At 32.5% G+C, this 27,955-nt stretch overlaps 2 protein-coding genes across 2 annotated transcripts in view; both read right to left on the bottom strand.

Moving 5' to 3' along the window:
* The window catches only part of LOC140435099 (tachykinin-like peptides receptor 86C), a 951,389-nt gene that overhangs the window by 348,300 nt on the left and 575,134 nt on the right, over positions 1–27,955 (bottom strand). The window lies entirely within an intron of this gene.
* The window catches only part of LOC140433090 (uncharacterized), a 51,822-nt gene continuing 31,455 nt past the window's right edge, over positions 7,589–27,955 (bottom strand). Inside the window, exons 3-5 of the mRNA XM_072521148.1 lie at positions 19,038–19,380; positions 16,411–16,886; positions 7,589–8,061 (exon numbers count right to left, since the gene is read on the bottom strand). Coding sequence (XP_072377249.1) covers positions 7,609–8,061; positions 16,411–16,886; positions 19,038–19,380 — 1,272 coding nt within the window. The 3' untranslated portion in view covers positions 7,589–7,608. The remainder of the gene's footprint in view (positions 8,062–16,410; positions 16,887–19,037; positions 19,381–27,955) is intronic.

The raw sequence follows: 27,955 nt of genomic DNA, 5'->3' as shown, positions 1-27,955 counted from the left end.
ATTTTATGTTTGTTTAATTTAACTAGACAAAATTAAAAAGCTAAAACATTTATGTTTTAGCTTTATTTAAATAGTTTTATTTAAAAAGATAATTCTTTATTTGTAATAATTTTTTATTAGCCACAGTTTATAGCCCAGTAACATTTTTGTAAGTTATGTAGCAATTCCCACTTATAAACAAATAGAACACATGTAAGTTTTTCTTTGTTATTTTTATATTTACTTTTGTGACTATTAATATAGTCTTTATGTATTATCTGTATTTCTAACTATTTGTGGTGAGACACAATAAATGTTTTATTTATCTCTCTGAACCATTTTGTTTATTTTAGAAAGGTCTCCTAACCATTTTTGTATTTTTAATAATTATTTCAATAGCTACAACTAGTTGTTGTAATCGTTATAATTCGCGGCTTCCATTTTAAATTGCTTCTTGTTTGTTTTGTTTGTCCATTTGTTCCAGGAGACTCATGTTAATACCCCTCCGTTTCATTCTTGTAGTTGTTCCAATCCAATCCCCTTGCCATTCAACTTATCCACGACCCAGCTCTCCAAACAACCCCTGAGTGTCGTTCGCACAGTTACGTTTATTTTGCTTGTTCTATCTCTGCCCCAATAATTTCTGTCCCTAGTTTTCAAACCCCCTATAATTACACCCCATGTGGTAGGCAAAATATTACATTACAAGAGCCGCTTCTGTGATTTTTCTCTTTTTACCATCTGTTTTTTTCAGACCTATAGTTTAATCTTTTCACTAAACTCTACGTTCATTTTCTCATGCAGTTTACATATTTTAGATCTATCAAAGGCTCTATTTTTTAGACTAATATTATATGATTGATGTTCACTTATTCTAACATTTACTGTCTTGGTTTTTCACCTATATAAAATTGTTTACTCTATAAATTCTCTATTTCTATATATTCTATAAATATAAATATATTCTATAAATTCTCTAAGCATTTTCAATATTTTCTGTTTTGTTGTTTGTTTGAGATCTGCTTCTACGTGTCTTATTTGCTCTTGGTCACCATTTAGCAATTCGCTTCGTCTAACGGTTGTCTTTAATTCTTTCTATGTGTTCTGCCTAGGTCAATTTTAGCGTGGTAATATTTTACATTATATCAGTTACTTTTAATTGTCTTCTTATTTCCTTATTAGATTTGCAATCGCTGAGCTTAATGTTGAACATTCTTCGTTCCATAGCTCTCTGAGTCATTTAAAGTTGGTGAACTATGTTATTATAAAAAACCCATGTTTCACTTTCATATGTCATAACCGCCAATACATACTAATCAAAAGTTTTTGCTTTTAAAGTATAAGTCTGATGTATTTGTAATCAAATACTTTAAGGAAATGAGTAAACGCCAGAGGTCTCTAACAAAGGTTAATTTATGGTCTTTATTCTTAAGATTGATATACGTCCAGTTAACCTTTGAAGCATTTAGCAATGATTTTGATGAATAGCTTAAACGTTTGACAAAGAAGGTTTATTACTCCGTAGTTTTCAAACTCAGTGATGACACATTTTTTATGGATTATTATTAGATATATTGTTATGCATTTGTTTCACTGAAATGGGATTATTCCATTTTTAAAATATATATTAAATCAGTCGTTAGTCGGCTTTAGTCCTTCGATGGGCACGCTATAGGTACTTTATGCCCCCTTTTTATTAATTTCAAGATTTCATAACGTATTATCAGTTACAGCCACATACCGCGTCACTTTAAATTACCGATGATAAGAATCATGAGGTTGGATCCGGATATCCGGGATTCTATGGAAAAACAGCAAACATGGCAATATATGCAAACATTTTGTAGGCAAGGAGCAAGACTAAAGACCACCTGACAAAATTGTGTGCTTACTAAAGTGAAGGAAGAGAAAGATTCTCTCTCTCTCTCTCTCTTGTCATTTTGCCATTACTGAGGATCTTCTTCCAATATTCATAACAATTTTTCTCCATTGGTCTCTATCTTCAAATGCTTTGAGAGCTTCGCAGAGTGAGCTTCCAGCTGAATTCTTCGTACGATTCAGTTGGTGATCGTCCTCTTGATCTTCTCCCCAGAATGTCTCCAGCAACAATTGATCTCTTTAAACAATCGTCACCTCTGCAAACCACGTGACTGAAAAATTTCAGATTACGTTGCAGACACATTGTGAACAGCCTTTTTTAATCTCAAGTTGGTTTAGAATGGAAACGTTTGTCCTATGAGCTGTCCAAAGTATGCGCAGTACTCTTCTCCATCGCCACATCTTAAAGGCATCAATTTTTTGGCGCTCGCGTCTGCAAAGAGTCGAAGTCTCTGCACCATATAAAAAAATTGAGAACACAAGGGCATTCACCAGTCTGATCCTGATATTTTGAGAGATAGATCTGTTTTTCCAAACTTTAGGTAGGTGACTCATCGCATTTTTTGCTATACCAATACGTTTCCGAACTTTTACTTCACAGTTACCATCGTTAGTTACACTAGACCAGAGATAGGCAAAACTGTCCACTATCTGGTATTCCTGTAACATGTTAGTCAGTTGAATAGTGTAGAATCTGTCGACTACCATTAGTTTTGTCTTAGCTTTATCGATTTTCAGACCAACTTTATTGCTTTCGTACTCAACTCCTCGCAGGAGATTAAATATTTCTTGCTCATTTCCTACTATAATTGTAGTGTCATCAGCAAATCTTAAATTAGAGATTTTCTGACCAGCCACACTCCACCGGCCCATCCATCTAAAGCCATCCTCATTACTTGTTCACCATAAATGTTAAATAAGTCAGGTGACAACAAGCATTCTTATCTAACACCTCTCTCGGTCTTGAATTGGTTTAAGAACTTCTGATCTAGTCCTACTGTTTCTATATTGGACTGGTACAGATTTTTAATAAGTGTCACAAGGTGCATTGCTGTGCCCATTTCTATTAAAATGGACCACAGATTTATTTAGCTTACACAATAAAATGCTTTTTGGTAGTCAACGAAGCATATAATCATAGGAACTTGAAATATTCTCTAGACATTTTAAGAGGAAGGTATAGGAATAAATAAAGGTTTGATTTAACTATTTCAAATTAAAAGATTATTTAGAACTTTATATTAAGGCCGTTCCTCGTGATTCTCGGCATAGCTAAATTCCAATGTAAGAGTTTATGTCAAATAACGCAAAAACCATGGCAGATATTGACATGACTCTTTTTTTATATGAAAGGTCTTAAAAAGTTCTAGTGCACTATTTGGTTGTAAATTAATAAATTGTTTAAACAATGTTTTTTTCAACTATTGTTAGTTAAAATAAACGTAAATTTTTTTTTTTTTGAAATAGGGCACTACAGAATTTGACCCACTTTCCGAATCTGTTTTTATTTTTAACATAAAGTGTAACACAAAGCAGTTATTTGGTATAACACGAACATATTTGGGTAGTTCACGAAGACGTTTATGTTCCGGACGAAAAAGTCGACGACGATTGAGGAAATTTTATGTAAATAAGCAGTAAGTACCTATAATTTGATTAAATTTTTATATCGATACCTTTTTGCCATAACATCGTAAGTGACAAAATTAGGGAAAACAGTTTTATTGAAGAATCGTATCTATCAAGCCGCCAGGCACCTCCTAGCAAAATTATCGTAAGGTATAATAGCATAGTCTTGGAGAAAAAACCGAATTTGCTGTAACGTAAGTCACATAAAAATGTGAACAAATCTATTTTGTAGTTGTGAAAATATCGCATGGTCACCAAAACATCGTAAGGTGCAAGTCACGTGGTACAAACATTTCTACTTACGATGCAGCGAAGTGCGTTACGATCTATTAGTTCACTGTGTATAGCCGCAGAGTCAGAACGTAAGTACCACAAAATAATTTTTTCGGTAATTATTTATGGTTTTTACTTTTGCTTTAGGCATAGAAGATGTTAAAATAAAACGTCGAAAACAAGAGGCTGGAAGAAGCAGAAGACAATGCTCGTACAAGTATATCATTAGGTGGAATTGATGTGGAACACGAGGTGTGCCAACAATTTTTATTGAAAACCTCGGATATTTCACAAATGACTTTGAGATATACGAAAAAAACTCTACGTCAGCCTCATTTTCCAAAATATATCCGAGAGGTAAGCATGTTCCACATAACAAGACTGGGAAAGAGCAGAAGCATAATGTTTTAGATTTTATCACGTTGCTACCCGCTGTCCCACCTCATTATTGCAGAAATAAAACATCGAGAAGACACTTACCCACTGAATTTCGTAGTGTATCATTCTTATACGAACTTTTTAAGAAGAAGCAATTAGAAAATGGCATAACTAAGAATGATATCGTTTCCCTGCAAGTGTTCCGAAAGATTTTTAAGGCAGAATTTAATATCGGATTTCACTTGCCGAAAAAAGATAAGTGCAAAGTATGTGATATGAGAAAAGACAAAGATTTTGAGGAAACAGAAGAAACAAAGCAATTGTATGAAAAACATTTGGAAAACAAAGAAAAATGCAAAGATTCATTTCTAGCTGATCAAAAGAAAACTATCTTAGATTCAAAATTTTTATGTGCTAGTTTCGACCTACAGAAGGTGTTAAACACACCACATGGAGACAATTTGCTCTTGTACTACACCAGAAAGTATGCTTATTACAATATTATGGTTTACGAAATTGGAACCCAAAATGGGTTTTGTTATTTGTGGGGAGAATGTGACGGAGGACGTGGCAGTAACGAAATATCTACCATAATCTACAAATATTTGCAAGAAGTTAATAAAAGACAAATTGTAAAACATATATCACTAAATTGTGATAGTTGTTATGGACAGAACAAAAACAAGGCAATGTTTGTAATGATCCCGACTTTTCTTAAGGATTTTGTTAATATAACATCAATCAGTGTGCGATACTTACTAGCAGGCCATACTTATATGCCTGTCGACTCAATTCACGCAACAATTGAGCGGTTTATCAAAAAACGCGTAGTATGGGCTCCATCAGAATGGTGTACATTGATATCCAACTCTCGTACCAAACCTAAACCATTTGAAACAATAAAAATTGATTTCAGCGTCTTCTTAGAATGGAAAAAAATATCTGATGATGTACTAAAACCGAGTAAATTCAAATGTAAGAACGGAAAACCTATAAAAAACCTATTTGTAAGTTTATGACTATAGCGATTTGTTGTTCAGTTAAATGCCTATTGTACTTTTTACTTTTGCCAAATAAATTACCTTAAATAAACGATTTTTGGTATTTTTTTATATATATTTATGTTACTTTAAGGGGCTGTGTCTAAACATATTTTTTATCGTAAGTGCTGAGCTTACGATAACAACCATAATGTGAAATTATTTTTAAATTTACCAAAATTATCGTAAGTGTTGGACTTGTATAAAAATACAGTAGCAAAATTATTTTTGATGCTTCCAAAGTAACGTAAGTCCAACTACAAAAAACTGAAACTATTTTGAAGAAAAATCATTACTTTACTTAAAACGCTTATCATAATACGTCCGGATGCCAATTTTCACTTTAATTGGACATTTCTAAACATGTTTATTGAAAAAACTGCCGTACTGTAAAATTTACTAAACGAGACTTACGATGTTATGGCAAAAAGGTATCGATATGAATAGAAATATTTTCTGTTGATTTGTTACATTTTCCTTGTAAATGTTTATACTGTTTTTATAATAATACTGTTATTTCAGTATTTGCTGATATAATAATAATTTATTATGTAGAAACAGCGTAGAATTTTGGTCAATCAGCCAGTACATTTTTTTTGTATTTCAATCAGAATTATTATTTTCTTTTCTTCTTTACAATAGCTCAGAGTAATACCCAAATATTTTGCACTATTTGAATATGGAATTTGATGATTTATATTTATTGGAATATTTATTTTGAACATTTTTGTTAGTAAAGTATACATAATATATGAAGTTTGTTTCGTCACTTGCTTGTCCAGTCATATTAGTCCAGGGTAATTAGGATTTTCTCGTGACACTCAATAATCCAGGTAGCTGACAACTTTTGCATATTGCTATGATAGCAGTATTATTGGTAAACGTTGCAATTGTGTTATTTTATAGGGCAATAATATAACACGTATACAAAAGGTAAAGACACTTCTTTGTGGCAGCCCTGCTGTAATTTCTTTCAGTTCTGTGTATGTATCTTACTGTTTAATTCTGAAATATCTTTCCAAGATGCAGGATTCAATTATTTGAGAGTATCGTTTTGGTAAATATAGTCTTAGTTTATAGTTATGGCGTCTTTGTCATACTTTATCATATACCTGAGTCACATCCTAAATTGTCCATCATATTATCCTTCATGATTTATGTTTCACATCCATATTTATATACATCAAATTTCTATATATTTTTTAATTGTAATGGTAATTTGTATATAGAAATGCCAAGCTCCACAAAGATTTAAGCCGAATTTTGTCGTGGAAATACCAAATTATATTGTCGGAATAAAATAGGGTAATTAAATTTCTACATTTCTGAGAAAGGCTGATCCATTTGCTAATATTCTCCTTGCTATTTCTATTATTGACAAACAAATTTGTTCCATTTGCATTTGTTGAAATGAAAAACTCCAGAAAGTAGTAGAATTATAATTTTTTAGAAAAGCCAAACATTTATGATGGGCAAATATCTAAAGCAAGCATTTCGCTTAATTCTTGTATTGTACTGCAATGGATTGTTTTTCTATTCCATAGGCTGTGAATTTATTTCCTTTATAAGCATTTGAAATAATGTTTTTGGCAACCTAATAGACGTAAATCCTTTCATTTTAATTTTATAAATGTTTTTATTCGCCACATCTCAACATTTTCCATTTCAGAATATTTATCATCAAACTGTAATCACCGTTAAAAGCCAATTTGTCAGTAAAAAAAGTAACAAAAGTAAATATAAGACATAAAAAAACGAATTCAGCAATATTGTGACCTCAAAATATCTTGTTATACATTATTTTGTAATAAAATTTTATAAAAGTTTGTCTTTGATTTGATTGTTATGATTTACAGTACGATTATTTGTTACCTGTATGTACCTTTGCTAAGTTGTGAATAAATTATTCAATAAATAATATTACTGTGGTATAATCGTATTATTCTAATTACCCCATAACCGCACTGAATAGAAGACCGCCCTCTCGTTTTATTGTACATATAGGCCCAAGACTTTTCACCACAGGAGGTGAGATTCCACTGAATTTAACCGTTAGAATTTTCGAGGATAAGCCTTAAGGTGTACAAACTTTTATATGGGTTTTCTGTTTGCAGCATAAAGTGCTGCGCGCCTACTCTTGTGATTTTTATAATTGTGCCCGCCAGAAGGTAATAGTGTTTTTTTTCTAAATTTTACAGCTTTTATCACTACGCCATCTTACCACATGATTATTGTTTGGTATTTTTGTTAGTTTTCATTTTTTTAACAAGTTTAGAATATATGAGGTACAAATAACTTCATATGCAATTTTACTTTTTTATATTTCGTTGACAGTAGAAAATAAGGTTAGGCGTTTGTGTCTCCTGTTGTTTACACTAACTGCCGTCGCTAAATAAATCAGAATTAATAAATGTATTTTACAAAATCTATATTAGAAATATTTATTTTTAACCAAAAAATTTATTATAATTTTTATTCTTCTAGTATACTCCTCAAAGTTTTTTATTTGCGAACCCAATACGACTAATATTTCCTCAGATTTTTTCTTTTCAGCTTCTTCTTTATGCTCAGGTATTTCATCCGCGTCAGATAAAGTTACTTTCATAATTAACAATGCCAGAAACAAGCTGTGTGACATAAAAAGCTTAAAATGGTTTTCAAACTTAGAGAAAGGAAACACTTCTTCCGGATCCAAATTAAAATCACGAAGTTGTGAGGACAGTTTATCGTGGTAAACGTGGAGATAAGTTTGGAGATCATCTAGAACCTCCTCAGAAGCATTTGCAACCAAGAAATAGGAGAGATCCCCACATGGACTTCCAAAAGAAGATATTTGCCAATCAATCACACGTAAACTTTGGGGTTCTGTTTTATCTTTTGGATCCTAAAATAAAACTTATAAATAAATATACATAATAATACATAATAATATACAACGATTAATAAAAGTAGCTAACACGTTACTAAAACATTACCTTGAGCAGTTGTTGCCTTAAATTTTCTTGTTCATCAATGAGATAAAACAGTAGAACAGTAATAGTAAACAGAATAAAGCACCAAATAAACACCAGGTGCATTCAAAATAGTAGTCAAAAAATTATACAAAAACTAAAATTTAAATATACAATATTCAAAAAAGATGCATAAGACCACTTGGATATGTTCTGTTTGTAGGATGATTAACCAGATTGAGTAGGTACGTATTGGTAAAATGAAATTTATAAGAAATATAAGAAGTATGGGAGGAGCCGAAATGGATTCGGACCATTTTCTGATTAGAGCTATATCGAAACACCGATGTTATATATATAAGCGATGGAAAATAAAAAGAAAGTATATCAGTGACATGAATAAAGGGCATTATCTCAGAAAGACGAAGAGAAACTAGGAATAGATCAAGTGTGGTAAACTACAAGAGCGACGATATCTATAACAAATGATAACATTATTCCACAAAAGAGACAAATAAATGCAGGGAACAATTGATTTCATATAGAATGCCTTAAAATGGTAAAGGAAAAAAAAAGGTTAATAATTGACACTAAAAACTAATAATGATGGTATGAACCATCAGTTACAAAGAGTTACAAGGATCAAAGAAGAATAATGAGAACAATATGCAGACGACAGAAAAGAGAATATAACGACAACATAATACAAGAAGTGGAATACAGGTTTCATAAAAAAGATATACGGTTGTTTATCAGGAAGTTAAAGATACTGAAAGGAATACCAGAATTACAATTCCTACATGAAAAAGAAGATAAAAACGCACGAGTGAAAAAACAACTGAGAAGGTTATATGCAAGAGACATTTTAGTAAACTAGTAAATTTTGCAAAATAAAGATGGAAATGAAAATCTCTTTATAAGGGAGATTATAATAAAAATTTGCCTAGTAAAGAAGACATTAAAATTATAATCAATGAGCTGAAAAATAAAAAGAAACAGGTCGAAAACGAAACCAAAGCTTATTATACCAAATATTATGCCCCATGTATAAAAAGGGGAATAGATTGGCATTTGACAATTACAGGGGTGTTGCTCTGTGCGATATTTGTTACTAGGTATTAGCCAGGAAGCTAAGAGAAAGACAACAGAGTGGATGAAGATAAACTAAGTGAGTATCATGGTGGTTTTAGAGTAAATAGATTAGTGACGATTTTTACACTAAAAGAAATCCAGGCTAGCTACCAGGTAACCCAGCATGCTATTTATAGATTTTAAAGAAGAGTGTGGTAGTAGTGGAATAAGAAGAAATAAAATGTATGAAGCACTGAGCTCCTTGGGCATACCAGACAAACTGGTTAGGTTAGTAAAAATAACTCTGAATAGAACACGAAATCATGCATTATGGAGGGAATTTGCATCGGAAGAATTTGAAGTTAACAAAGGTCTTAGACAATTGAAAACAAGTCATAGATCTTAGAATATTAATAACAATAATCAGAAATAGCTCAGATAAAATGACCGGATCCATCTTCAACAGTAAACATTAATGTCTGGTCTTCGCTGATTATCTAACTATTCCTATGACCTAGATAAATACCAGAAAAAGTTAAAGTACATGATACTCAGAAATGGAAAGCAAAAATAAAAGGGACAGTTTAGTTCCATATCTAATAAATCAAGGTAGTCTAATTTCGACAAGGTGGCCAATTTAAGGTATCTAGGGGTTACTATAAAAGAGAAAGGTCAGTAAAAATGGAAACTGAATGTCAAATGAAATGCTAGAGATTGGCAAAAGGAAATAAAAGATGGGAAGCCTAAGACCACTGATAATTTAAAATTTATTAAGAAAAATACAGGTAAGGGTATATAAAACGGTAATAAGGCTCACAGTGACGTATGGTAGTGAAGTATAAACAATTGAAAAAATCAAATACGACAAAATTGGAAAGATGAGAAATCAAAGTGCTTCGAGCTATATATGGAGACAAAAATACGGAACGTTGGGTATGACGAACAAACAGAAAGCTACAGAAACTGTATAACAACGCGAGTATTAGTCGCTCCATAAAAACACGAGGAGTTGGATGGATGGGACACTTGATAAGAATGGAAAGGAAAAGAATGTCAAAGATGTTCCTAAAACGGGGCCAATCATGAGAGGAAGGAAATGATGATCCAGAACAATATGGTTTGATAGCATACAAAAAGATCTCAGAGGAGAGGGAATTAATGGTTGTAAATGGAGGAGAATAGTAAGTCAATTTAGTAGGCAAGCAGCATGACTGTACAAGAAGCATGACTGTACAACATACAAGTTTTGTACTATACGTATAATTATATAATTAATTGTATTTTACCCCTAGACCTTTAAGGCCTGTTGAGCTTTGTAAGTAAATAATTCCACAAAAACCACGCAACAAGCATGAATTTCTTTAAATATAGGAACTGTAGAAAGTCAAGGGAAGGTTTCCAATGCAAAAGAAGTCAAAAAATGTATCTGGAACACACCTTCTTCTGAAAATTGTATATTTGAGAAAAACAAGAAAACTTACTAAAAAGGAACAGAAAAACATGACAAAGATATTATAGTAATAAACTTTTTGAGTAAAAAAATAGTAACTTAAATATACTCAGTGACATTAGAAGTGTTACACCCAGAAGGAATAATTTCTTGAACTTAATTTTTTGGCAACATGGTAGATTTACATCAAGAATGAAACGATAACGTTGTCAAGAATTTTTATTAACAAGTAAGCAAAAAAAAATTAATAATGTGTTTGGCGACCCCGTAGCTGAATACACTCCTCTATACGTCTAGGCATTGACAAAATAAGATGATCGATGTCTGCTTGTGGCACCTCGTTCCAAGAAACTTGAACTTCATGTTTTAACTGTGCCAGAGTCTGTGAAGGATGGTGCAAAGTGGACAATCTCCTTTCCATCATATCCCATACATGTTCGATAGGATTTAAATTCGGAGCACGGAGTGGCCACGGCAAAATATTAACACCAGCTTCTTGGAGAAAGTCCATAATTTGACGAGCAATATGGGGACGCGCGTTGTCTTGCTGAAAAAGGACGTCTCAACGGCCGTCGAGATAAGGCAGTAAAGTGGTTTGTAAGATGTCATCAACATAACGCGTAGTTGTCATATTGCCTCGAATAAACACAAGTGGTGATAGGCTACCATAGGCAATAGCCCCCCAAACCATTACTCCAACTGTGCTGTGTACATGTCTCTCAACAGCAAACCCGATATCTCGTCGCTCTCCACGGCGGCGTCTTACCATCCTACGACCATCATGCATTCCTAAACAGAATCTTGATTCATCGCTGAATGCTACATTACGCCATTCTGCCACCCAATGCTGCCGTTCTCTGCACTAATTCAAACGTTAATGACAGTGATCCGCAGTCAAAGAAACACGCAGTCGTGGGCGGAATGAAACCAGTCCAAAGGCTCGAATGTCATGATATAGTGTATGCATACTAACAGGTCTACCTACTACTCCAAACCATTGGTCGGCAATTTGACGCGTAGTAGCAAAACGGTCTCGCAGAGCAAGTAATCTAAAGCGCCTATCTTGACGCTCTGTGGTACGCCTCGGTTGACCAGTAGGTCTTCTTCGTGTTCCTCTACCTTCGTTTGTTCACACACGACAGACACGCATAACCGCCATTGCCGTACAATTAACGCGACGGCCTATTTAGCGATACGACAAACCCATATCTCTATACGCAATAATTCTGCCCCTGTCAAAATCGCTTACATGGTGGTAATTTTGATGTCTTCGAACTCGAGGCATTTTCTTATACTGAATACAATTAGACTGAGGAATAATAACTAAAAATTTCTATATAAACCGGTTTTTACAAATTGGTATCTTAACAAAAAAATTTAAAGGTAAGACTTTATTTTTACAAAAAGTAGAAAAGATAAAATATTGGTATTGTTATCATAGCATGTTTTAAATATAGTCATTCTGTTGCCAAAAAATTAAGTTCAAGAATTTATTCCTTCTAGGTGTAACACTTCTAATGTCATTGAGTATACATAATATATTCGCTGAACCAAAGATAATCTTAGATGAATTAGAAATAACTAAAACTAGCAAATAATTTGAGAACGCAAGCTGACGAGATAAAATAAGCACCGAAGCGAATCGACAATAATGTAAAATATTTACTTTAAAACCCATGCAAAGAAATATACGAAATAAGACAAATACCAACATTTTGATTACGTAGGTATATATTTGTAATAATACAATTCTATTCAGATAATGCAGCAATCATCGCTATATAACTTGATAAAGTCATGAATTGAAAATTTTTTAAAGATACTGCTCGAGATAATTTATAGTTAAACAGAAGAACAATTTTATTAGGCGACCCACCGTTTGGTTTCAAAAACAGCCTTGAAAACAGAAAAAGTATTATTTACAAGTTTAAAGATCATGGTTAAAAGATGGAGGTAATTTCAGCGTTGTAATTATTTTAACTGTGTCTGTACTACCAGTTTTTCTCCAAACAACTTTGATTTAAGACTTTCTTTTGACGTTGTTTTCTGCTCTATACATTAGAACTGGGAGTACACACTAATTAAAGACCTTATTTTTCAAGCACCTGGGAATATCTGGGCTAAAGACTTCCCTTAGTTTTCCGTAAGCTACCTATGGTCTTTTCTTTAACTCTGTTGCTTGATTGTATCTTCTTATTTTAATCTCGTGGCATATTAGTTAAAATGTTTTTGAGCAGTACAAAGTTGTTCATGAGTTGTCTGTTGTAAAAGTTAATTTTAAGGTTAACTCTTGTACAATAGCTCTTAAGGTCTTAAAAAAGTTGGCAGGTATGATCTACCCGGCCTGCAATCACGACCGTATCGTCTCCAAACCGTCGTCAATTTGGTTCGAAACTCTCCATTTATGGTAACTCCAATATTTTATGTTGACTCTGTTTCCTATTTATATTGACTCCAACTGTTTTTCGTAGAATTCTGTAATAAAGCGGTTAATAGTTTAGGACAGATATTGTCTCCTTGCCTAATACCCCTCTCAAAATGGAATGTGTTTGTGTCGCTATAATACATTCTGACTGCGGCTGTTGTGCTACTATATTATATTCCGAAAAAGAGTTGTATACCAATGATGAAGACTGTACTCTGTAAGTGCTCTTAACATGGAGTTATGCTGAACTGAGCCAAATGCTTTATCAAAGTCTGCATATATTAATATTAATGACTTATTGTATTCTGTTAATTTCTGTATTAAGAACTATATTAGAGTACTCTACTTGTAGGTGGTCATTCGTTCCAAAGCTACTCCTAAATCCGGCTTGCTCTAGTACCTGGTGAAAATCAAGCTTATTTTCCAGTCTGTTAGTAATTGAGGAGCATACATGCAAAAACCGATAAATCCACTTTTTCCAATTTCGAGATAAATGCCAAAAACTTATACAGCAAAATCCCATAATAATTTAAAGAAACATCGTATTGGAATTAAATAGTAGTAGTAAGTCATGTAATAAAATCCTAGAATTTTAATATATTATCTTTTTTTTACTGTTTTACTATATTTTTACTGTTTTTATTTGTCATTTTTTTTAATTTATCGGTTTTTGTTTGAAAACCGAAATTTATCGGTTTTTGCCTGAAAGATATTTGCAAGAGCACCATATTTTTGTTGTTAATAAAAGAAAATAAACGAACTAGAATACAGAAAATTATTTTTATTATTTAACAAGTTGAAAAATGTAAAAAAGTCAAGTTAAATCTAAAGTGTTGGTTCCTCTTCCAGGCAGTTACATGTCTCCTCTTCCTCTTTCTCCTCATCCTTTTCATTTGAACTTTTGCCATTAAGCAATTCCCGGTACCAGTCAAGTTCTTGTAATTTCTTCCAATATTTATCGAACTGTTGATTTAGTAAGTGTTTAAGGGATTTTTTTTCTTTTCGGGGATACCCCGAGTCAATTCTTTTTCTGAGATGGTTAACTCAATATCGGAAAATTTTGGTTTCAAAAGTTTTTCAAAATTTTTCAACCCACTGGTAAAATAATAGTTTTGGAATGAACGTATTTTTATGAATTTGCCATTGTTAATTTTTTTTATTACAATTTTCTTTGTATCGGCTAGCGCTTTTAATTTTTTTAAGCCAACTTGAAGCTCTTTCATATTAAACAATCTCCAATCAGTGCCTATCTTTTTATCTTTTTACCAACTCTAATTTGTTTGTAAATTTCTTCATATTTCTCTCTAGAGACAATTGTGGCTTTTTTTCTTAGAAGCTTTTCTACTCTCCCAAATACCCTGTCTGCTGGCAAATACGAATGGCCCCTGACTGGAAATACAAGTAATATTTCTGTTACTTGAACTGGAGCCTTAAATCTAAGCCAGAAGTACAGCGAATGAATAATATGGGAGTTTTTGTTTTGTCCACCGTACCCGTCGCAAAAGAGGCGAAGTATCGTAATATTATCGTACTCTTAAGAATCCAAGTAATTTGCAAGTGCAGAACCTATTTCAATTGATCCTCTACCTGCCTGATCTTCAGTCCACGTAAAAAAAGTTGGATGTTTGGACTGGCTATCAACGCAGTAAAAAACATACATGCTAATCTGCTGTGCATAAAACGCATCATTAATAGGTATTTTGGGCAAAGGCTGCACCTGCTGCATATCAAAGCAGAATGTAATGGAATTTTCAGGAGTTTCTTTTAGCAGACTATAAAATGCATTAGCCCTCTTTTGGTGGATACTTAACTCAGTTCGAAACTCTCTTTTCTTCACCTCGTTAATTTCCGTAATATCCTTCTAAACATCGAAAAGTTTACATTATGTTCAGGGTCGCATTGAGTGAGGTACATGCCATGTAATTTATTTATGCTTAGATCAGCGGCCAAATAAATTCGTCTTACTTTCTTTCTATTATAATGACTTTCTCTTCCTTGTAGTTTACCAATAAACTCTCTTATTTTATTCTTTTTGACAACAGATTTTGTGGACACGTGATCTCCACCCCGATTTTTTTTTGGAATATTTCCGTCTGACAAGGTTTTAGCAACGTAGTTTATGCGACCTTTTTTAATATTCACACATTTCAAGAAAATTACCTGACATACCTGAACTTTTTTCTTGCTGAGCCTTTTCGACAAGAAGTAGTGTACGGAAAAGTTACGCCCCTTGACTGCTCGTTCTGTCATCGATCTTTTTCTTTCAATTGGAACTACTGACATGTAATGACACAATTTGATAACCTGTTCTGACTTCACATTATTTTCAAAAATTTTATTTCGAATGGCTCGAAGGTCACTTTCAGCAATGCTATTGCAGTAATAAGTAGGGCCATTATGTTTGCAAACTATTGTAAAGTTTTCCAAATGAGGATCGCTATCACGATATCTAAAACAAAAAATTGATTAGGTAACGAACGTCTTAATTTATTCTTTACCTGTTACCTTTGCTTTTGCAATTTCTGCCTCTTGGTCTCACTTTTCTGTTTTTTCCTATTTTCTATACTTATTTCCAACACACTTGCTTCCATTGTTAAAACTTAATAAAATTATGTTAAACAACTGCTTAATACGTAATTCATAAACAACATAACATAACCTCTTAATCCTTGCCCCCTTAATTCCGACAACGTGATTATGCTAACACAGTCCTCTCGTTTTTAATTTACAAACTACTACCATAGGAAAAGAAGTATACTTCTTTGTTTATGCTACTACTATAAAACGAAGCCCAAAACAGCATAAACAAACCTGCTATAAGTACGCACTATATTATGGATTTACATCATAGATGGCGAATTAATTATTTAAAGATATATCGGGTTTTGCTTGAAATTTGGATTTATCGGCATTTGCTCGAACTGGTGAACTTTGTTCACCATTTTAAAGAAAAAATGTCGGTTGTTGTTGGAATTTTATATTCTAGAAACATAGAGGGCTACTTAATTGATATTAATCCATATTCAGGTTAAAAAATTCAAAAAATGGATTTATCGGTTTTTGCATGTATGCTCATCAATTGTTCTTATAAAGGGCTTATATAAATGAGATATCAAGCTGATGGGTCTGTAGATTCCAATTTCTGTTACATTTTTTATGAAATCTTATCATAACAGTGCTTTTCCATTTTTCTGGTGTAATTCCTTGCAAGAAATGTAAAGAGTTTTTAAGGCTAAAATATGTTTTTGACTGTTAGACTTAACTGACTAAAATAAATTTATTATTTAAAAATATTTTTGTCGACTTAAAAATATTAAACCAAACATAAATGATTACCTGGTATTTAAACATAAAATTGTTACACCAACAATCTCCATGCGTTACAACAAGTTTGTGTTCTGGTTGTCTACTTTTGGAGATACTTTGCAATGCTATACCTTCATATTTTTTAAGAGATTCTGTTAATGCTATATCATCCTTTACAGCTTTGTAACCAAGAGATAAAGTTGCAGTAAAAAAAGATTTAAACTTCTCTTGGCTTTCCTCATCACCTTCGAAGAGCTTCTCCATTGGATGATCTAGATTAGTCTCTGCCAATGCGTTAAATAATTCAGGATTTTTTTGTTTCATTGCTAGTGAAACTGCATGAAATTTAGCATATTCAATGAGTACTGCTTTGATATGTCCTGGATTCATTGCGATTTTTCTATTCCACAACTCATATTGTTGTGTTTTTAAATTCTCCAAAACTAAACTGTCATGTCCTTCCTCGGTAAAGCTCGAATAGTATTTAGGTACACCCTCAAATGGATCTATAAATTATAAACACTAAATTTTTTCAGTAATTAAGTAAAATAAATATCCAATTTTTGTTGAGAGTAAGGAACAATTTTACTTTAAAATAAGTTTATTTTGTCGTTTTGATTTCCACTACGAAAATCGTTCTTAAGCTACAAAACAATAAAATTAAACAATTTTTTTGTTACCTGGTAAAAAATTCTTCTGATTATTTAATTTTATCTGACCCATTTATATTGACAATTCAGACGTATGTTACACATTTTAAAGTAGATACTAAAATGATATTGTCAATGTTTTTTGTCCGCGAGTTGCTTTCCTGGGACGACTTTATTAGAAGATAGTTTATTCGATTACATGAAATCAGTTTTAACTTAAAAATACTCGTCAAAAAAATTGTTGCATGTGATTTCTCTGAAAAAGAAGAGGCAAACAGACTTACTCTATGAAGTAGACGACTTACTCTACGAAGTTAACAATAGTGAGTATAAGTTGCTCAAATTGTTGGTATCTGTCTTTTTATTAATGGTTCCTTTCTCTTGAAAAATGAATGCCATCTCGAGAAACAATCTTTTTAAATAATTACTCTCTCTAATGTCACTCTTGTGGAAAGTCAAACGGCTGAAATTTTTTGGGAGGAGTGACCTATATAAGAATGTTTAGAGCCTAAATACCTAAGTTTGTATACAACATCACTTTTACCTGAGTTTGGTACTTTGTCTTCCAATTACTTGTACAAAGTTTCCACAACAATAGTGCTTTTATAAGCGATTTATACATTTGGTAAGTATTAAGCAAACATTCTGGTCAAATTGGGAGTTACATCTTTGATGTGGGAGAGATTTTAGGAATATTGTTAGTCCGCAAATGAAAACCAAAGCTAACGTTCATAGCACTGGTATTTTGGGGAGGGTTCTCTTGTGTGTTAAGTATAATAGCGGATGTGTTGAAGATGATTTTCCTCAGTAAGGATTCGGGGTAAGAATTATCTAGAAACAATTGTAAAATTATGTTTTTTCTTTCTAAAAACAGGGTCAGCCAGTTTACATACTCTTGTGGTCATTTGTTTCATTAGAATAACTTTTATGATTGACTTTTGGTAAGAATAGTAGTTAAGGTATCTTCCAGAGTTACACTGTTTTTTATACCAGTCAATTGTAATAATGTGATCCAGTTCTCTAGTGAACATTGTGTCAAGGAAAAAAACAGCTTGATTTTGATCCTCTTTTTCAAGAGTAAATTGAAGGTAGGGGTCATAGCTATTGAAAATGTGTAAAAGCTCAGTCTCTACACATAGTGGACAGGACATAATAATGTCATTAACTTACTTTTTACTGAAAGAAACGTTAAAAGTAACAACTTGGAGAACAATATCCAACAAATCGTCCATTACATATTATCTAGCTCGAATTGGGGAGATATTAGCTCCCATAGGAGTGTCAAAAATTTGTTTATAATATTTTCTATAAAGGAAAAACAGGTGAAATTAAACAAAAACTGTATCATCTCGATAAACATACCATTATCAATGCTGTATACGGCAGAAGTGTTACTCCAGTGTTTATGAATAGACCGTAGAATAGCATTTACATAAACATTACTGAAAAGGGACACCAGATTCAGTTAGATATGTTAAGGCAGTTCTGTTAAACAACTCGACAACTTGAATATATTCTCTGATGTACTGTGTTATTCGGATCATAAGCTTTATGTCCAGTTAGTGAGCCTATGAAGAAAACTATACGTCTCATAGTTAATGTAGGTTTATAGATTTTAGGGAGGGCGTAGAATTTAACAACAACACTTTTATAGGATGAGAGTTACTTTTAAAGACAAATCATATATAATTTTTTTGACGGGTATTCTTCAGTTAAAATTTACTTTATGTATTCGAATGAACTATCTTTCAAGCATCCGAAGTAGAAATCGAAACACCCAATAAACTTATTTTAAAGTGAAATTTGTGGTTTATTTTCAACAAAAATAGTAAACTTCATTAAGATGACAGATAAAAATTAAACTTTAGACAAAGTGTCAGATATTGTCGTAGTTTTATAATTTTAAATATTTTACTGTAATAAATTACATAGACATGTCATGTACAAAAAGTAAATAAATAACAAATATATTCATAAAAATCTATGACAAAGAATACTTTTCTTTACCTTGAATGTTGTGTTCCTCTTGAAATTTTTGAAACTCCTTAAAAACCCGTTCGTACATCAATATTTCTCTTTTATAAACATTAATATGGGAATCTTTGGCTTCTTTTGAGGACATGTTTTTACGGGAAGACTTCAAAATTAAATCCAAACTTTTTTCCTTATTTTTAATGGTAACAGCAGTAAGAATTCCAGAGAAATTATCTCCTTTGTTCGATCCAGAACTGGCTAATAACTCATAATCGGTGAATCCATTGTCACTGGCAATGCGGTCCAACAATGCCTTGTGGTCTTCAACGATCTCCATTTCGGCGGTTGACATTATAGCAATAAAAATGTCTTCGAATTAAAACGTATACAAAAATGTATGCAAGGCAAGAAATTTTCTTGTTTTATGTCTCTGCGATTTTTTTATATATGTGTCTAGATAAGATTGTTATCAAAGCGTACCTTAAACTAATAAGATATTCATTGTATATATCAAATTTACAAAATACTTAAAACAAATTCCTTTCTATTTTAAATGCAAACATTAGTCATGCTATTTCTGATTATATTATTTCCACAAGAAATTCCACAATATTATACTATAATTATAATACATAATTTATTCAGTGCCGATTGTTTATCCTCACAATTTATTTTCATAATATAGGTACTTTTATAAAATATAAAAAAAAAATCGGTTGCCTGTAAAGTCGGTTTTACGGGCGAAGATTTTACGTGACAACGTCTTTTTCTCGGTAGAATATTTATTGATATGAATATTATTAAATTGCACAATAGGAACAAGGAATTGAATGAAAATAAGAATTGCACAAATTTTAACTATAGAAATATATTTTGTTTACTAAAACATTGTACATGTAAACTTAAACTTAACTAATTTCTATTTGAGTGATTTTGTTGAGGATAGGACGATGATAGGAGAAATATGAAATGAAAGGAAGTGTTTCTGCTGTAATGTGTCTTGCGAAAGTCAAGGAAATCGAAGGAATCGGCACGCACCGATTCAACGCGCCTAATTCTCTAGTGCTGCGCGCGCAGCGGACCGATCATGTTTGAGTGGGAGAGAGACGCAAGGCATTCGCCGGTCCGGCGGGCCTCTCTCTCGTTCGGTGACTCATCGTAACAGACGTGAGCGGGCGTTACACTTTTTCATGAGTGACTCCGAGCCACAACCTAATTTAAGACGTTGTCACGTCAAAAAATATTAACCTTACTCACAATCAGTTTATTGTAAGTTATGAGTAAAATAATAAGTTTTATGTTTTAATTGTTTATTTAAAAATATTTCCACTAAAAAATTACTGACTCCCTTGATGAGAATCTTTATGTAATATCTTATACTACACATTTCAACTGTCAAACCTGTATATACAGTTTTGTTGTGACGAAAAAAACCTTATTTTTTACTAACTTGATGTCTATTACTATAATCAATTTAGACTATAAGAAAGGATTCAACTATAGATAGCGAGTAATGACACATGACTCAATTCTAATGAAGAGTCGCTTTAATTTTTTCTACGACCATCTAATATTTCGGACACATTTTTGAATTTATAATGAGGTGCTGTGCTATCAAAGCTCAAGAGGACCGATAGTCTATACCGAATAACGTTATCAGTGTATTATTATCTGGAATAATACACTCATGATGGACTTTTTTGTCTGAAAATATTCTGTGATGTAGTCCGAAAGGGTCTTTTAATTATATACCTTTTATAAAGAATTTTTAAATAACTATGATGATTTGTCAAATTTTGATGATGTTATATTTCTTAAAGATATTTTTCAGAAAAAATTCACGCACACAAGACAAAATAACAAATATTTAAAAATATTTGTGGTTGATGCATTACATTATTATTGGGAGGAAGACACTGTAAAAAGATATTTGAACAACTTTTTTGTTTGTATCAAATATTTTTATTCTTCGTTCACAAATTGTTGAGAGCACGAAATATGCCTCAAACTCATAAAACGGTCGTGAATCATAGGCGTTCCTAAGGTGTTTATTCATTAAATAATAATATATTGTTTTAATACTGTTATATATAATATTGATAATATTTTAATACTAATATATTTAGCAAAAAAACAATTAAAACTTTCACGACTAATGTTGGTTATTATATTATATTAATAAAAATAAGAATTTAACCATTAACAATTTTGTAAATAAGAATACCTTATCTCTTTGGATATTTCAATACTAATCTTCGTGTTTAATCACTTTACTAGAAAACCTGGAATTCATATCCGAAGGTACTATTCGTTGCAAGATAATTAAGATGGAATTCCCCAGATTTTTAATAATAGAATTATATTCGAAACTTAACTTGAAAGGGTGAAGTTATTGCGAACGAAAACAATTTTTTGTTTAGTACGTTTTTGATCGCATGTAATTTACGGCTCGTCGGTGTTTCAGCGTCTACGGCAGTAATTAGCGTCTCGAATATTTCTTTTTGCGAATTATATGCAGTGCGTGAGTGATTTTTTATTCCATATACCTACGAACATATACGTACCTTTCGCTCCTGCTCGTTTTGTTGGTTTGTTTGTGATGACTTCATCATCAAGTTTTACACTGGTACTGTTGCGTACAGTCAGTAAGTCTGTCTATTCACCAAGAGAGAAGACTATTGTCCTGAATGTTCACGATGCTCTGGTTTCTCAGAATCCCACAAACACTGTTCGCAACATAGTCGAAAGTTGTGCCAACATGACTGGCGTAGGAGAGTCAACTTTATATAGGTTCCTATCAGAAAGAAAAAAACACGGTATAGCTAATCTATACACAAACGAAAGCTTAAAGAGAGGGAAAAAGCCTATTGAAATTGATGAATTTGCCAAAAATGGTATTCGAAGGAAAATTCATGGATTTTTTTTCAAAAAAGAAATACCAAACCTAAACAAAATTTTACAAGAAGTTAGAGACGACCCGGATTTGCCTCATATCGGACGAACTAAATTGTGACAAGTTTTAAAAGAATTAAATTTCCCGTGGGAGAAATCAGACCGAAAATCACTTCTGATTGACCGGGAGGAGAAGATGATGTTGGAGAAGAAATTATCTAAGATTCATACGAAAATTCCGGGCTGAAGAAAGGCCCATCTTCTACCAGGATGAAACGTGGGTAAACTCAGGTCATACTCTAAAAAAAATTTGGTCAGATAAAAATATATTAAGCTCCAGGCAAGCCTTTATGGAAGGTTGGTCTACTGGTATCTCCCCACCTTCTGGTAAAGGCAGTATATTAATAATTTCTCACATTGGCTATTTAGTGGCTACATCCATGTATTAACTAGACACTGATGATGGAATACTTATTCCGAAAACGTTTTGTCAATTCAACATAACCCAACTGGGTTTTTTATATACCTTTTTATAAAGGATTTTATTCAAAATTTTTTAATATGTGATATACAGCCAAATACAGGAACTTTGTTTCCTTGTGGATCTTTATAACATATTACAAAACAAAACTGGAAAGATGCAGTAAGACATGTGATAGAAGAAGAACAAAAAATGTGGGATCTTGATAACATAATTGATGCGACCGTAGAGATTATTAACCTAATTATTAACCCTCAAGACGACTCGGATTCCGAAGTTGATCCTATTTATTTTGAATTTGAATAGTTTTCTAATCGTAATTATATAAGGTAAGTAATAATAGTTGTAATCGTAACGTATTAAAGGGGAAAGGCTCAAAATGTCACCTGTCACAATGTTCAATGTGTTTTAAATGTATCCATTTTTTTTTCAAATCCTGAGAAAACTAAAAAGCATTTTTGAAAAATTTAAAAGCAGAATGAAATATTTTTTAGAATAAATAAAACGTTTCTTTTGTATGCAATATTTTCAATTAAAAATTATACTATATTTTCTCTTTTATTTTCACCCCTGTTACATAACATATTAAAATAAACACTGTAGAAGTTTTCAGGGACTTTCTGCCCTGAGTAATAATGTAATCTTTCATTCTGCGTTTAAATTTTTCAAAAATATTTATTAGTTTTCTCCGGATTCGAAAATAATGGATACATTTAAAACAGATTGGAAATTTTGCCAGGCAACATTTGGCGCCTTTTTCTTTAATTAAATAAATGTATCTTTTACAAATGGCAAGAAACTTTTTATTTTTGAATAAAATAAATAAGTTTTATTAAAAAATACAATTTACATAAGTACAATTTAAAAAATATATTTTTTTAGTTCAAATAAATGTTTCAATCATATACTCTACGACACTGGTCGTTCATATCTAACCATTCAAAATACCCCCGTAATGGGATTATAAGGTATTGTATTCCTTCAGATATAAAGTGGGTTAGTCGAAAACGTCTTAAACCGTCAGTTTTATGTTGGTTTTTACTATTATATCGTTTTACTTATCCTCTCTGTATTTCAGTTTTTTAATTAGGGTTAAACTTGTAGTGAGCTATCAACAAATTGTGAACATGGTATAGAGGTTAAAATGTCTGATTTGCAAGAAACGTTACTTTCGGCAAGTGCGTTATTGCATAAATAGATACATAGGTCGAAGTACTACATCTAGGGTAATAAATTCGTCTCTTCTGAGCTATGTTAAATAATTGTTAACCACGCTTACTTAGAGTATACCCTTTCATTACTATTATAGTAATATATTTATCTACGAGATCTAGCTTATTTTATCCTAGTAGTTAGCATGGACAAAATTCATTTGATCGTTTTTATTTCCTGACTCGCTAGTATGTTGGTCAAATCTTGCAGGACAGGACGCTGATAAAAAAACATTTAGTTATCAATTGCCCGAAACTGTTTTCAGATCATAATAGTGAAAAGAACTTCCCCAATGTAACAAAAATTATACTTAAATGATGACTTCCCCTAAAAGTAAATTTATCGGAAACAAACTGGTTAAACCATTATAGGTTGGAAAAATCAGGAGAGGGTCTGAAAATATGGGAACTCTTACAAATACGGTTTAAGGACAGAAGAACCAAGTGAAAGCTACTGATACTTAGGAAAAAGTAATACTAGGAACGGATTTAATATAATTAGTAATAATAAGAGAAAGGAAAGTACTACAATGACGTAGTAAAAGTTCTAAGAATGAGTGATAATAATAACGACAGTGAAATTTGTACTTAATAAAGAAGTATCGATTGTAGTTTGTATGTATAATGCCACTTATAATAATTAGATAAACTTTGGTCAATAACTATCAATAGAAATCGTACGTTAGTAAAAAATATTTTATTAAATATAAATAAATTCTTTTATTATACCGATTGGTATCAAACGGGGATTTTTAGTATAGAAATATATGTGTACTCATATAGGAGCCGTTCATTTTGTTAAAATATTTTAAAAATTATCTGGTGATTTAATGCTATAACAAATTCTAAGTACTTAATAGTTTAAATATTTAATAAATTATTAAGAATTATTGTATTTAGTTCATTAGAAATTACGAAGTATATATGTAGATTGTTTTTATTACAATTGAGATAACTTTAAAAACTTTTTAGATAGTTTATCTTATATGATGATAACCATATTATAGGTATGTGAGGCAATAAAAGGTAATCTAAAATAAATGCAAATTTGATACCTACTGTTTGTTTAGTAGATTATGAAAATAATGAAAATAAACGTCGCGTCATAGTCAAAACATTCGAATGTAAGAATAACTTGGAAAATTAAATTAAAGTCAAGTTGGTTACTTTAATAATCTAGATATATTTTACACTAGGGTAATGTGGTGGAAATGTGAGACACTGAAAAAAGTGGTGCACAAATGAGGCAGTTAATATGTGGTCAACGATAGCCAAAACTTAAAAGCACCTTAATTCGCAATTAAAATCTAAACATAATATTTCTTTAATGTTTTAAAAAAGCGCGAAAGTAGTTTAGAGGCGTTTCAAAATTAAAAAAAAAATAAATTTCGTTTCTCAACCTTTAGCGTTCGAGCCGCTGTTTTATTAGGTTTAAATCAGTAAACCCGTCGATATACCGAGAAGACTTCCATGATAGTCGTTAGCCTTTTTGCGCGGCAGTCAGTATTAAAGCATAGTTAAGTTACGTCGAATTATACATTCTTTAGGGTAAATATGAGACAAAATTAGGTAGAAATAAGACTAATTATTATATATTTTTTAGCAAAATGCCAAGAAATTATGTAATAACGTTAAAATCAAATAACGATGGAGACCTTCATGTAGCATTAAATCTTATCAAAGAAGGTACAAATCAATACATACATCAGGGGGAAGCAATGTACAGAGGTATGGAATTTTATCATCATCATCATCAATCAGCCAATCCCGTCCACTGCTGGACATAGGCCTCCCTCAGTTCTTTCCAGTGTTCTCTACACTGGGCCGCTTGTAGCCAGTTTCCCGCTACTCTTTTTATATCGTCGGTCCATCTAGTCGGTGGTCGTCCTCGGCTTCTTTTATAATTTCTGGGCCTCCATTCCATAATTCGTCTTGTCCATCGTCCATCTTGTGTTCTGGCTAAGTGTCCTGCCCAGTTCCACTTAAGTCTCGTGGTTCTTTCGATGACGTCTTGAACTCCTGATCTTTGCCTGATTTGTCGGTTTGTTATGTGGTCTCGGAGGATCAATGGTGCTGAATGGAATTTTATAGAATCAGTAAAAAATACAGGAAAAGACAAAGCACACATACACACCACAAAACCAAGATAATGGAAAGATCACTATGAAAGCTTGCTGACAGAGACAAGACAAAAATACATAGCGAACTCCCCAACACAGTCAGTACATATACAAGGAGAGGAAGCGAGTGTAGACATCGAAACAGTAAGGAAGGCTGTAATGACCCTAAAGAATGGTAAATCCACTGGACCTGAGGGAATCTATGCTGAAATGCTTAAGAATGGAACTCATAAACTATTTGAAAAATTAACTTATGTGATCAATCAGTGTCTAAATGGACACCCAGTACCAGAACAATGGAGAACGGCATACATGTCCTCAATACACAAAAAAGGGGACAAAAGGAATTGTAACAATTATAGAGGCATATCGGTAACCAGCACCCTAAGCAGACTGTATGGACAAATTTTGAGAAATATGATCGAGGAAGAATATAAGCACAATGAAGATTAAGAACAAAGCGGGTTCTGTGCAGGAAGATCGTGCACCGATAACGTATTTTGTCTTAAATAAATAATAGAAAAAAGATCGGCTAAGAATCTAGAAACTCATATTATTTATGTAGACCTGCAAAAAGCATATGACAACATCCCCTTAACAAAACTGTGGACAACGTTGAAAAGATCTAACATCAACCACACATTGATAAATCCTGTACAAGAACTATATAGAGACTCAAAGGCACAGATAAAAACAGGAAAATATCTAACGGAAGAATTCCTGATTACAAAAGGCTTGCGACAGGGATGCTGTATCTCACCAACCTTATTCAAGACATATGTTGCAGCGGCATTGGAAAGATGGAAAAGAAAGGTGCATAGGATGGGTATAGAGCTTAGCAATGAATGTATATATACACTCCAGTTTTCTGATAACCAGGTAGTGCTAGCGACCGACAGGGAAGACATGCAGTACATGCTTAGAAAACTGATAGAAGAATATAACGACTGGGGAATGAATGTTAATACAACAAAAATCAAATATCTTTGTATTGAAAACGAGTCAGATAACATAGACCTCGAAAACGGACAACATATTTCCTGCTGTCAGAGCTATGACTACTTGGGTGTTGCCTTTGACAATACAGGAACTGATACACGGGAAATAGAAAAATGAATCACTTAAGCAAAGAAAGTTTTAGGATGTCTCAATGGTATACTGTGGAGATAACGAAAGGAAGAAAATTTAATATATATATATATAAGACCATGATTAAAACTACTCTTCTTTATGGCGCTGAAACATGGAGAATTAGTGAAAAGAACAAAAAGCAAATAGAAGCAGTAGAGATGGATGCAATGAGAAGATCTTTAGGTATTTCCAGACAAGATCGAATCAGAAATGATGTAATTAAACAAGGTATGGGAATAGAAAGAAATATAACTCAAAATATAGAGAAGAAACAATTAAGGTGGTATGGGCATGTTCAACGGATGGCAGCAACAAGACTTGGCAACACGGCGTAAACAAGTCCATGAGCGAAAGAAATTTAACAACAAACGACTGCGAAGATAGGAAGAGATGGTGTTTAGCTATCGGACAACGTCGAAAGACGTTCTAAACCGATGTATATACAACAAAACGATTTAAAATAGATAAATCCACGTTAAGTAGACGGTTCCAATAAAAATACAATAGAATAGAAGGTCGAAAAACCTATCTTAGATCCAAAGTGGAGCATAACCTAACGGAAAAAATTTGAATTTTGGCCAAATAGGGTTTATTTATGACAAAACAAGAAATCATAGAAACTTTCCAATTATTTGTAGATGAAAATAGTATCACAACTTAATTTAAAAACAAAAAAACTTGGCCATAAATTGTTTTGTGCTATTTGTAAAAGGCAGATGTTAAGCTAAATGGAGCAGTTAGAATTGAATAGACGAACGGCAACCAGCGATCCATTTTGGGTTTATGAATTTTACGACCCCTTACAGTAAACAACCCCTCCTTACGTTAACAAATTAAAGCTAAGTAACATACCTGAGCTTGTTTGGTACATAAATGAAATCAGTTTTTCTTCCGATCCTCCTCGTATTAAGGGTGTGGCTGGAAAGGTTATAGGAATAAACATGGCTCAGGAAAAAACATTGTTATGTCTGCTTTGTTATAGCACGTATTTCAGCTTCCGGAGATTAATACCACCAATAATTATTTTTTAAGGAGCCAACACATGGGCTAGCTGGAAGGGACAAGGTGACATACCAGACACTTTGCATGTATGCTTGGAAAAAGGTTGGATGACTA

Source organism: Diabrotica undecimpunctata, chromosome 2 (assembly GCF_040954645.1).
Source record: "Diabrotica undecimpunctata isolate CICGRU chromosome 2, icDiaUnde3, whole genome shotgun sequence".
In the NCBI taxonomy this organism is placed as follows: domain Eukaryota; kingdom Metazoa; phylum Arthropoda; class Insecta; order Coleoptera; family Chrysomelidae; genus Diabrotica; species Diabrotica undecimpunctata.
The sequence above is the reverse complement of the archived record's forward strand: the minus strand, read 5'-3'. Positions and strand labels throughout refer to the sequence as shown.